The sequence below is a fragment of the Solea solea genome, chromosome 4 (genome assembly GCF_958295425.1).
Source record: "Solea solea chromosome 4, fSolSol10.1, whole genome shotgun sequence".
NCBI lineage: Eukaryota > Metazoa > Chordata > Actinopteri > Pleuronectiformes > Soleidae > Solea > Solea solea.
Window position 1 is genome coordinate 14,514,801 of NC_081137.1, and position 12,377 is coordinate 14,527,177.

The following is a 12,377-nucleotide window of genomic DNA, read 5'->3' on the forward strand; positions in this document are numbered from 1 at the left end:
CAGGGGTGTCAAAGTCATTGTAAGTCAGGGGCCACATACAGAGCAGTCTGATCTCAAGTGGGCCGGGCGAGTAAAATAACAGCATAATTCATTTATTTTAGTTTAGTTTAATTAATCTGAAAATATTATGCTTAAGTTGACCATTTACACATGTGCATTACAACATACCGATCACAGTGGATCTACAAAGGTACAAAACACTTCCAGTATTTCACTTATGATTATACAGCAAGAACATCTGGGCTCAGTTGACCTGTAATTAATGTTACATTAAGTTATTTGCAGAGTACTGAAATATTCTGCTCAAGTAAAAGTACCACTACTTTGAATGTATTTTAGTAAGTAAAAGTACTGTTCTAAAATATAGTGTGTGGAGAAAAAACAACAACATTTTATCTTTAGATATCTAAATAGTGTTAAGTTATTTTATTTTATTTTAAAACCCCAAGTCACCAAACCGGTTTACTTGTTTTATTCAAATTCAATATCATGAAAGTGCAGATTTATACTAAATTACTAAAATACTTTGATTTTATTTCCCTCTGAGGTAAAAAAACAAAAATCCCCCCAAAATGGCACAAGTAAATAACGCAATAGTAAAACATTGGGTATTCCAAGGTACCCCCTTAGAGTACCCCCCCACACACACACACAAATAATTGATTTTAAAAAGAAGAAGAAAAGAAAAGAAATACTCATAAAAGTAATAACATAGCTTCATTTTAAGCCCAGTATAAATCCCCCACACCTTTTGGCCTCTGCCTCCTCTGTCGTGTTCTCACCCTCACAAAGTAAAGGGCATTTTCATCAAAAATGCACAAATACTTCGACAGAGACATTCTTTATTAAGCAGTTTGACACGTTTCAGTGCAGCTCAACGTGGGGGATGCTCCATTTCCTCGTACCCGTGGACTAGGGCAGCAACAGTTCATCAGTTAATCACTTATTCATCAATGAATGAATTGCAGACGTGTAAATCATTTATTTGGTCTATTTCTCGGATTTTTACCTCCTTAAATGCTGTCGTCATATGGTTTATGGACAGGACATTTGAGGACGTCATCATTTTGATGTCTCGGAACCATATTCTGAACTGAACAACTTATCGTAGCAATTTTGTGTTGTAAATGATAAATGATTAATGTAAGATGAGTTCAATGATCAAATGCTGTCATTTTTACCACTGCATTTTATTAATGTCACATTAAATGTTTACCACCATTCATTTTTTGTCACTTCCAGCCACCATTACATGTCACTTATTCTTACTCATTGGACCTTAAACAGATGGAGCTGAATCAGGTTGCCCCTTCCACAGAGAGGAAGACCACTGACGTCATGTCACCAGAATACAAAGAAGAACATTTGTAGCTTACAAAAAGAAGAGACTAGAGACTCTGTGTGTTTATTGTTCTTTATTTGGTTACTTCCAAAGGCAACTGTAGATGGAACAGTCTATTTCCAGTCGGGGGGGGGGGGGACCCAGTGGGATCACTAACAGTTACTGTTCTGCACATAGAAAAAAAACACGTGATGGTATGATCCCTGCCGTCATTGTCCACTTTGCTCTTGTCTTTAGTTTGTGAAGGCAGCATGGAGGTGATGTGAGGAAGGTGTGGTGGAGAGAAAGGAGGCAAAGATTTCCTTCATTCAACACTGGTGCAGACGTGTTTACACAGTGCTGGGTTTAACTCATCACCTCAGACAGAGGGGGAGGCGAGGGTAATCCCTCGTTCTTTCATCTCCACCCGTGTCTGAGGGAGACGCTGCACCCCGGCTCTTTCCTCCTACTTCTTCACCACACCACCTTTGTTGTCCACGGTGACGGGTATCGTAATCTCTGACGACTCGATGGCTGGTTTGATCAAAGGAGCCTCGACAGTGAGCACGCCCTCGGGAGACAGAGAGGAGACCACCTGCTCGACGTTAGCGGAGGACGGGAGGCTGGGAGGAAGAGGAGGAGACACAGTGAGGACACAGAGGAAATGTTGGAAAATGCACAGTGTGAGGCCTCTGGTGAATGATGCGTGTTGTGGCCCCTGGATGGCAGCAGAGCACTGAAGCTACAAACTCAGACAGAGGAAGAGGAGGAAGAAGAAGAGGAGGCTGCTGCTGCTTTTCAGAGCATGAACTTCATCTTTCTGCAGACCAGGCCACAGCAGCAAACCCATTTTTATTAGGAAAATCTGTTTGTGAGCTGTCTACGAGTTGAACAGCAGAGAATATGATTGCAATAATAAGTCATAATTATTTATTTATTTATTAAATGGAGTAACTTACGTGTATTTCCTGGTGAAGCTTCTGGACACAAAGCCATGCTCGTCTTTCCTCTCCTCGTGCTTGCCTGAGGACACAAGCAACACTGTTTACTTTATCTGAAGTATGAGCTCACTTTAAAAAGCTCTAAATAAAGTGTTATAATGTACGAAGAAATATTTTCTGTTTGTAAGATGCATAAAGAATATGTCACGGGGAAAAGAAATAAATGGTGTTGAGCAAATTCCAGACCAAATGTATTTACACTCTAATCAATACTTTTACAACTCTTACATTAACTACGATAATAATGAGTAGTCGTGACTTTATTGCTTAATTGTTAAAAAAATAAAAATAAAAAAAATAGTAAAACATAATCAGTCATTCTTCTGGTTTTCTTGTTTAATTCAAAAATAATTCTACCCACAAAAATGCTAATTAAAACCAGGACACTTTTGCGATTTTACTGCCCTCTAAGGATATAAAAAACAAGAGGGACACTGCTTTGGTGTAAATACAGTAACACAACTATAATTAATGCAATTAATTATACAGCCCTGCACATTTTTGGTGACAAACACTTGCACAGCCACACTTGTTTTGGACAGATGACTCTGTGAGTCCCCACGCTCTCTGACCCTACAGATTTAGGAGGTGCAGATCTCTCTTATTATGCTGAAAGGTTTATGAAGCTACGGACGCTTTGCTCGAGTCTCATTCTTCACATAGTTTTGCCTCAACAAATTGTCCAGTACAATCACTACATTATATTTAGCCAGAGACAGGAGCCGTTTCAGTTTTAGCTCAGAGGCTGGTGACGGGGGTAGAGGCATCTTTTGTGGTGGTATTTTTATCTTGCACGGCCACTGAAGATCCCGGCAGTCTTAATCCTGTCCCATCAGTCTCTCAAGGGCTCAGATTGCTCGACTGTAATGCTGGAAAAATCGCCGTGCGTACGGCTCTACAGAAATACATCTGTTATGACAACGGGTTGGTAAAGGTTCCCGTGGTCAGTTCCTTGAAAGTTTGTGAATTGGAAAAGGAAATTTCCAGGCCCTGGAAAGTTTTTGAAAATCCTAAAAAAGACATGGGTCATCTAAAGTGCTTGAATGTTGTGCAAGAAAGAAGTTAAGTTGATATTTAGGTAAATATCTCCCATGTTTGTTATGACGCCACCTATTGCATCATGCCCTGCATTGCTTGATGTATGGAGACTTGGCCTTACGTAAAACAAACGTTGAGTCCTAATTACTAGCGGTGTTGTGAACACTTTACACTGATTCCATGCAGGACAATGAGCAAGCAACGCGCGGCAACAGAGAGCAAATGACGTGACGCCTGGGAAATGCAAATTCCAAGATCAAGAGATCAAGAGTCACCAAATGAAAGATCCCAAGGACAATCACTTGGCCAGATGCAGGGCGTGCTGCAAATCAATAAAAGAAGACACCATGGGCGAAGCAGCGCTTACAATTCCCTTTACAATGGCCCTCCCATCTTAAGCTGTGTCGGCACATTCAGTCCTTGAATTTTGAGGGAATTGATCCTGGAACGTTGAATTTGATGTCAACCAACGTGTGGGAACCCCCGGACGGCAGCTGTCATGCAGTGCAATATATAGAAGGCTCAGTGTAGTGTGTCATTTTTGTATGTGATATTCTTGTACTATTGACCAGAAATAATAAAGTTGAGCCACTGTGCGTATGTGGAGTCATGCTACCACAGCACCCAGCTCAATGGATGAGTGAAATGGTGCAAATTCCAGGATAAAAATAATAAAAAAACGACTAACTATTAGCAGAAAAGATAATTAAAGATACAATATGCAACATCTGCGCATTGAAATATCTAAAAATCACAACACCAATGTTATATATTTACTTTAAACCCATAAAGATCCATTTAAATTGCTATTTAATTGCATTGTTAACTTCTGGGGCAAACCTGCTATGAAACATCAGAGTGAAGAAGTTGTCTTTTGTCAATTTTGGATCACGATAATTTATTGCCACTTGCTGCACTTTCGGAGCTCAACACAACAGTGCATCCCATGATCCTATAAACTGATTCCTGAAATCAGGCGTTGCTATTGTTTAGACCCACAGTGGCATAAATTAGGTATGGTGCATTTTAATTGTGCTCATTAACTCATCTGGTCACGTCTTACAGTCTTACATAAAGAGCGAACATGATAACCCGTTACCGCCGGCACATAAAAGACATGAGCAGGCTTTGTTTGTCTTTGTTGTCCCCTGCGTGTCCGGCCTCTGGCCTGTGAGAGAGTCTGCGATAGACAGTGTGTCCCTGAACCCTGCGCCTGGACGCGATCCAGCAATCCTTTTAAAGCAGCAAGACACACGGGGAGAGTGAGGGCACAGAGGCCCAAAGGGACCTCTCTGAGGTTTCAGAGAGCTGAGTCATTACGCCATCTATTCCACACCTCCAGGTTTGCAGCTTTTGCTTTGCTTCACAAGCAACGACAATAAAATAACAAAAAAAATACATTTCATGTTGAGAATTTTGTTTTTTTTTACTGTGAGCTGCTGTAAGAGTCGACTCCCACACATTGAATTGTTTTGCACAGACTCTAGGCATGCATCCAAACGCCTCCCGCCCTCCAATGAACTGGATCCCACATAATCAGTCAAAAAGGATGTTGTGCAACTCTGCAGCGATGCATCTTTGACTTGGTAAAAACACAGTACACCCAAGTGCCCTATGTTATTACCGCCATCACCTCGGATATTTCATTTCATTTAATATCATAATAACATAGAAAGTGGGCACTGCAGTCCACATTCAAAACACTTTGTCTTCGAACGTCAGCATCTGTCTTCAAATTCTGATTCCAAATGTTTTTTTTGTAAATCCATCTCTAATGCAGACTCTTATTTTGCTTGTGTGGTAGAGATGCAAGGCCTTTAAAGTGTAATACTGCACTTAATGTTACTTAACATTCTGCATGTCTGACCCACAGCTGCAGCTCGCTGTGTTTGAATGACTCTTCTGGCAAACTAGGACGTTGATGTGCCACTAAGTTGTGTTATTGGTGGGTGGAACGACATAATCATAAACTTCAGTCAGTGAAATAGTGGCTGCACACAATAGCATGAAGTCAGCATCACATTCTGTACTTTTACATGATAAACGGAACAAAACTAAAACTGTGCTAAATCAAAATTCACTCAGATAATGTGATTGGTCCAGAGTGAGACTCAGGGAGGGGGCGGGCGCTCTGAGCATGTGCCAACCGAAATTCCAACCGTTTCTGAAATCTGACAAGTTGCAGGTCAAAGCTAACATGTGGTTTTATGGTAATTTCACTCGTGCTCTTTCAGGAAGCCGGCGGAGGAGAGAGTGGGAAGAACTCCTGTACATAAGTTTCCATTTTTTGGCCTGTTTTTGAACAATAAGAGACAAATACTCAAAAAAATGTAATTGTAAAATATGTTTTATACTGGGCGACAGCACTTAGCTCACAGGACATTCTCTGGTCCATTTGTGGGTAAATGAAGCTAAAAAGTCCAGACGGACATTTTAAGGCTTATGTGTTAAAGGGTTAAATAATTGAATATCTTTAAGTTAATGGACAATAAGAAGATTGGAAACAGCCTTACATTAATTTCACCCACTTGAAGATGCACTCCAGCCAATAACTGGTTTCCCATCTAGTGCCTGTATACTGGGACGAGGATTATAGTGCATGCATACTGTATACAGTATACTGAGGGAAACACTCACCAACGATCTCCACCACACCGTCCTTGGTCTTCACCACCAGCTCCTCAGGTGAGAACTGATTGACATCCAGCGACACCTTCCAGCTGTCTAGGGTCTGCTTGACCTCCGACACGCCGCTGCTCACCTGGCGGGAAAGGGCGCGTGCCTGATGGGCCATCATGGCACCAGGATACATCATGGGGCTTTGGGGCATCATGGCGCCCATGTCTGGGGCCAGGATGGGGGGCCGCATGTACCCCGGCCAGTGGGTGCCCTGGAATGCGGCGATGTCCTCTGGCACGGCCGGCATGCCGAAGGCCTGGTCAAATATGCGGCTGTGGTGCCAGTCACGGAAAGGGTCCCAGCTCGGGGTGCGGAGCATCGTGAACGGAATCCGTCTCTCGGCCATGGCTGCTGTGTTTAGGGCTTGTTGTTATTGTTGCTGTGATAAAGAGCTGCTGACTTTGGCCTGTTTGAAAAGGTTTCTCCAGTGTGGCGTCTGCCTCTCAGCTGGGCTTTTATACACACACACACACAGAAGCCACCACCCTGTCATCAGAGTTGAGAGTCCTCCCCTCTGACTCGGGGCCCTCACATCTCTCAGCCCCCCCCCCAAACACCATTATAGAAGTTACTCGAATGTCTATTTGTGGCAGGCGAAGCACATGAATGGAATCTAACAGGAAGGCCCTCCCTCCCTCTGTAACAGCTGTACTGTTGAACCTGCCCTCTCACTCACACACTCACACACACACACACACACACTGGACATCAGAAACTGCCAGAACAATCTGAGAGGCTGTTTAAAGTCTTCCACGCACATGCAGCCTCAGACTGAACATGCTATTTCTGACATGGCCCTGCACGGGGTCCAATATAGGCTGTGACGTGACAGATTTATCATCAGCCACATATTAGTTACACTGGTGAATGACAACTTGGGCCATGAATGCAAAGTAACACAACATCATAAAAGTTATTTAAAAACCAAAACACTGAAGGCACGACAACGATTCCCCAGTATTTAAGAGTGACCCTGTAACCACATGTGAATACGGACAATACAATGAAGTCACATGTGACTTATAACTTCAATAACCGCTGACTTCCCATGTGGTTCTTACGTGTTGAAAACATTGTACCGTGTTGAGATTTACACAGGAGACACAGGTTTACCATATAAGGCAGCAGCAGATGGAGCAGCTCCTCGTCTGACACTGTTTGCAGCCACTACTGTGTGACTCTGCATCGTGGGTAGATTATAAAAGCCATCGGTGACAAACACATAATCCCATGTAGGGTAAAATATAACTCCAAAAGATATTCTCGGTGTAGATTACGACAGAAATAACAATAATACATTACAATGAGAAAACTCCTCTAGATATTTGTTTATCAAGACACCGCACATTTTTGAATAAAGTGAGTTTAAAGTAGTTCTACCTCAAGTTTAATGCGTCATCCATTAGAGAAAGGCCAGGTGAGAGACTCAAGGAGATGCTGGTGGGCGGGGTTAATTGGTGGGCGGGGTTAATTGACCCCATGTGAAAGTCATTAAGAGAAACGACAGGAAGTGACACAGACACTTCACAGATGTGTTCTCCACCGTCATCTTGGGGCCTAAGACTTTGATATTTGTGATGATATTTCACAGAATTTCAAATGAAAAGTGCTTTCTTTGACACCTGCGACTTAAAGGGAGGGAAAACCCCTTAATGGGTGGGTTCATTAGGGGTTCCCAACTGAATTATAAACATTTGAAAAGGCTAAATTAATACCGTTTGCTTGCAAAGGGTTCTCTTCGCCCCTCACTAAACATTGCAATAATGACATTACTAGTGATACCAGGGAATGTGGCTCTTAATTAGATTAGATGAAGCAGGCATTGCTTTCATAATGTAAGATGGATTTTCAATGTTTTTTTGGGGAAACACATAGCCTTCGTTGGACGAAGAAAAGGCGTTCAACAGGATAGTTTGTTTTTTTCTTTCAGCTTCTCCATCTCTAGAGGTCGAGTTTTATTCCCATGGCCCTTCCTGATGCAACCCACCCTTTTATCTGCGCTTGGGATTGCCCGTATGTGAGTGAATCGCCCTATGTCAGCTGGGATTGGCATCAGCAGCCCTGCGACCCTCATGTGGAGGACAACACCGGAGAAAATGGATGGATGGACCTGTTCAGGTTTTAAGAATGTGGTCTGACCAAGGTGTAGTCAAGGTGTCGGATCTTTATAATGAGAAGAAACTAATCATTGTCATTTGAAGAACTAAGAAAATAGTGATATAGAACCCTCAGACGACGAGGTACTAGTATCAATTGTTTGTAGATAACTATTCTAAAGGTGAATAATACACAGGAGGTAGAATCGGAGGCTTGTTCTTTAACCCAAACAGTCAACTGAATAGCTAAGAGACTTGATATCATTCCATCCTGACATGAAATGTAGGCACCAGAAGAGGTCTCTGTTCCACCATATGTGGGAATGTCCACAGCTACTTCTTGAGGATTCCTCTTCTACCCCCAATGACTTTGGGATTTCAAACAACATGCAGTCCTTGCACCAGGTTTGGTTTGTGGAGGCTAAAAGAGGATTCACCAACTCACGGATGAAACGAGATGCTTCCCTGAAACTCTTACAAAATGATGGATGTATTGGTGGTCTGATTTAATAAGGCTGCGCTTGCTCTCGAGTAGGTCTACTTTTTGGATCATGTAAGATTCATACGTACGTTTTAATAACGTTACAGTGTCTCATTGCAGAAAAAACATCAGTCTCTGATTAGATTGTTACCTGCACCTTATGAACTGTGGGTAATTCCCTCTCAAAATGGCCACTAGAGCGCTCTCGCACACTTTCACACACACTGATCTTGTTTAAAACACATCACAACGCAATGAACTAGGGGGGAAATATTGAGAAATTGTCCACTGAAAGGTTATAATTAAACAGATTAAGATTTAATTCTTTGCCAGCACAATTCAGAAATATAAGTCAAACATATATCTATATGAAATATATGATATATATAAAATATATGAAATTAGAAAAGAGAAATGTAAAATAAATCATTGTGTTTTCTTTTCTCAGGTTGTCATTGATCGTCCCCTTTTGTATTTTGATTTTGTGCTGTTGCTTATTTCATTTATATATTATATATATAAACTGACCCCACACCGAGAAAGAGACACATCAGCGCTGGATAGAAAAGGAACGAGCGCAGAAGAACTTTTGTTTCCCCATGTGTTTGTGTTTATTGTCAGGTCGAGTAACTTGAACATTACAAAGAAAGACGTGTAGAACCAAAGGTCTAATGTTATACTCGGAATAAATGAACAGGTTTGCAGAGTATTACACTTGTAGGGAATCACACTGGGAATAAAACACTGCGTGAGACTGGGCGAATGTTAAGGAAGACTGAGGGTGATCCCTGATTGTTTTGCCAGTTTGTTTAACGTACCACTGAAGCTGGAGACAGTGAGGGGGCGCTATAGAGTCGCTGTTACAGAAGCAGCATTTTTGACCACAGGACCTTTACCCCATATTTAAGAACCTTTAGCAGGAACACAGCACATCTGACAATAGGGACCAGTGTCAACATTCAGTTTCTGGGGAAATATCTTTATCCCCAAAAAGTCCCAACTTTCTGAAAGTTCTGGAACATTTTGTGTGGAGCTTGCAGCATTAGAAATGAAATGCCCCATTATGCTCCAGCACTGGCGAGTAAAATGTTAATTACGATTAAAGTTCAGCATTTCATGTTTCACTTTGTTACAAATGCTCAGTTTTTTTTTTGTTTGTTTTGTTTTTATTCCTGCAGCAGGGTTAGCAGCAGCACAATTTAAGTCTCCATGTTTTCTATCGTTGAAGTGTTGCTATGACGCAGTTTTGTATTAATCAAACCATTTTGTTGTGGCTCACATCATCAGGCTATTTGCTTAATCTGGTCTTTGGACGCAGGTAGCAACACAAATAAAACAGAAACCTTTTAGTTCCTTGAAAAAAAGTCCTGGGGACTTTAACTTCCCTAAACTATTGGTCACAACATGGTTATATATATATATATATATATATATGTATATATCCTCATTTTTCAAGCTGGTAACCAAGGGAAACACAGTGTGACCCATTTTTAAAAGGGGTTAGAGTGTGTAGTGGTGGTGAAACATACAGTAGAGAGGGATCATGGACCATCCTCTCCACACACGACGTGAGATATTTTAGTTCTACTTCAGACTGACACCTCGCTGCTAATTAGAGGACGTGGCTCGCTTTAAAATAAAACATTAGAGTAGGTCATGGGTGCCATAGTGGCAGTGGTGGTGGTGGGAATGACGGCAGATGAAGACTCAAGTTCCACTGGCTAAAAATCAGAGCATCGTAAACATGATGCAGCAAATCTACACGCTGCTGCTGCTGCTGCTGCTGTTTGCTAAAGTGAATGAGAGACAGACTGTGTGTGTGTGTGTGTGTGAAACATGGTAAAACACCTGCAGCAATCTCATCCTCAAAGCACATCCCCGCTGCTTTACAACAAAAAAATAAGAAATACATTAAATAATTCATAAATAGCCTGATAAATAAAACAAATAAATACAACAGATTCATAAATAGCCGTGGTCAATTCAACATGAGTGCATGGAGAATTTTTGCAGACAGTTTTCCTGTACAGTACCGTACAGCAGCCTGAGGTACAGGCTACATACATACACACACACACACACACACAGATGCACACATGTGTGCACGCACATACACTCACGCACACACACACACAGGATTATCAGAATAAACATAATAATTTAAATAGGGAAAAAGAGTAAAAGTACATAATACAAGTTTTTCGTTTGCAGGACTGTGAGCGCACACACCTTCATTTCCAGAGTTTCTCTCCTACGAGCAGCAAGACTCTGCTGATGCATCATGCGAAACAAAACCTCCTCAAAACTATATGGAATATACAGTGCATAGTTTACAAAGCCGGAACTTATATCTATACAGACAAACCTATACAGTACAATTTTCATCATAAAAAAAGACCCCTTTTTTCTTTTGCTTTTGCTTTTTTTTTCGTTGCTTCCAATTCATTGGCTGTCTTTTCTTTTGTACTCACCACTGTTGATCTGTGTGCTTCGGTGAAATGAAAGTCTTTGGGGGAGATGAGTACATGATGAAGGGGTGGGGGGGGGGGAGTAGTACAGTAAGCCATCTTTATGTCTTCTACTCAGCTCCTAGTTTTAGGATATAGATGTATATATACTGTATATTGATAAAGAAGGAAGTTTCATTTTGGTTGTTTTGTGGCAGAAGGGAAAGGACGTGCTAACATACAGCAATATTTGTTCTTTGGGCTCCACCAATTCAATGTATGACAACCGATAATACACGGTGTGTGACGATATGAACAGTGACACCTAATTTATAGTAATGTGCTCTGTTAAATAAGCTTCTCCTCTTTGATCCGCGGCTCTGTGTAAGAGAGGGATAATAGTCGCAGGTCAAGGACTCGGGAGTCTCGGACTGAGCAGGCGTGTGGACACTGTCGAGAGCTTGTGAAAGGTATAGAGTAACCGGTGTGGAGTAAAGTCAGTTCAACTCGAGCTGCTTATCTGTTTGCTTTTGTTTTCCCTCAGAAGCCGGGGCTGTCGTAGCTGCTGCGGCTGTAGTAACTGTGGTGACTGCGGGAGTGGCTCCTGCTGCGGCTCCAGCTCCGGCTGCGGCTGCGACTCCAGCTGCGGCTCCTGCTCTGGCTGCGGTTGTGACTGCGGCTCCGGCTGCGGCTGTAGCTGCTGTAGCTGCGGCTGCGGCTGGACCGCGACGGGCTGCTGTCGGAGCTGGACGAGGAAGGACTGGGCCGGTAGTACGGGATCGGCCGCTTTCGAGCACTGGGGGACAAAGGAGGGAGGGGACACACTGTCAACGTTTACGTCAGACTGAGGCGACAAGTCTGAGGAGTTAGTGTCAGTGTGATCTGAAACTTATGTTAAATGATAGTTAATGTCAATCACGTGATGCTTTAAGACTACATTTGTTTGCTCAGTGCAGAGACGGTTACTGAGGTGAGAGATCAGTACAGGATCTGAAAGGTAGTGACACACACACACAACCAGAGGAATTGTGGTTAGGATCAATGTTATTAAAGTTAACAAAAACTAACAAAACAAGTAAAAACTAAAATTGAAAAAAAAAAAACTGTTTTCTGTTAACTGAAATAAAAATAAAACAATAACTAACTGAAACTGTTTACAAAACCAACAAAAACTAACTTTGTCTTTGTAAATGTATTTCACACATAAGCCTTTTGGGTTCATATGAAGTCTATTTATTTGCATTTTTAGTTTATTTTAAAGTTAAAACGGGGTTTTAAGCCTTTTCCTATTTTATTCCACCCTGTGTTGTATTT

The 12,377-nt window shown here is 41.8% G+C and overlaps 2 protein-coding genes across 4 annotated transcripts in view; both read right to left on the reverse strand.

The window, feature by feature from the left end:
* Nucleotides 1-1,400: 1,400 nt before the first annotated feature.
* Nucleotides 1,401-6,483, reverse strand: hspb1 (heat shock protein, alpha-crystallin-related, 1). The gene is made up of 3 exons (XM_058626451.1): nt 5,998-6,483; nt 2,281-2,344; nt 1,401-1,944 (listed from the first exon to the last, which is right to left on the reverse strand). Exons 1-3 carry the CDS (start codon nt 6,383-6,385, stop codon nt 1,788-1,790), a joined length of 609 nt encoding a protein of 202 aa, XP_058482434.1. The 5' UTR covers nt 6,386-6,483; the 3' UTR covers nt 1,401-1,787.
* Nucleotides 6,484-9,203: 2,720 nt separating this feature from the next.
* srrm3 (serine/arginine repetitive matrix 3) overlaps nt 9,204-12,377 on the reverse strand; it is an 84,649-nt gene continuing 81,475 nt past the window's right edge. For all 3 annotated transcript variants that reach the window (XM_058627433.1, XM_058627434.1, XM_058627435.1), the window contains one exon: nt 9,204-11,859. In XM_058627433.1, the coding sequence (XP_058483416.1) occupies nt 11,604-11,859 (256 nt within the window). In that variant the 3' untranslated portion in view covers nt 9,204-11,603. The remainder of the gene's footprint in view (nt 11,860-12,377) is intronic.

Bases quoted from the DNA above. Each gene is read 5' to 3' on its own strand.
- hspb1 (XM_058626451.1), bottom strand. From the start codon at position 6,385: ATGGCCGAGAGACGGATTCCGTTCACGATGCTCCGCACCCCGAGCTGG. The intron at 2,345-5,997 runs GTGAGTGTTTCC...TTGTGTCCTCAG, and splicing joins CGGTGTGGTGGAGATCGTTG to GCAAGCACGAGGAGAGGAAA. The intron at 1,945-2,280 runs GTAAGTTACTCC...TCTTCCTCCCAG, and splicing joins AGCTTCACCAGGAAATACAC to CCTCCCGTCCTCCGCTAACG.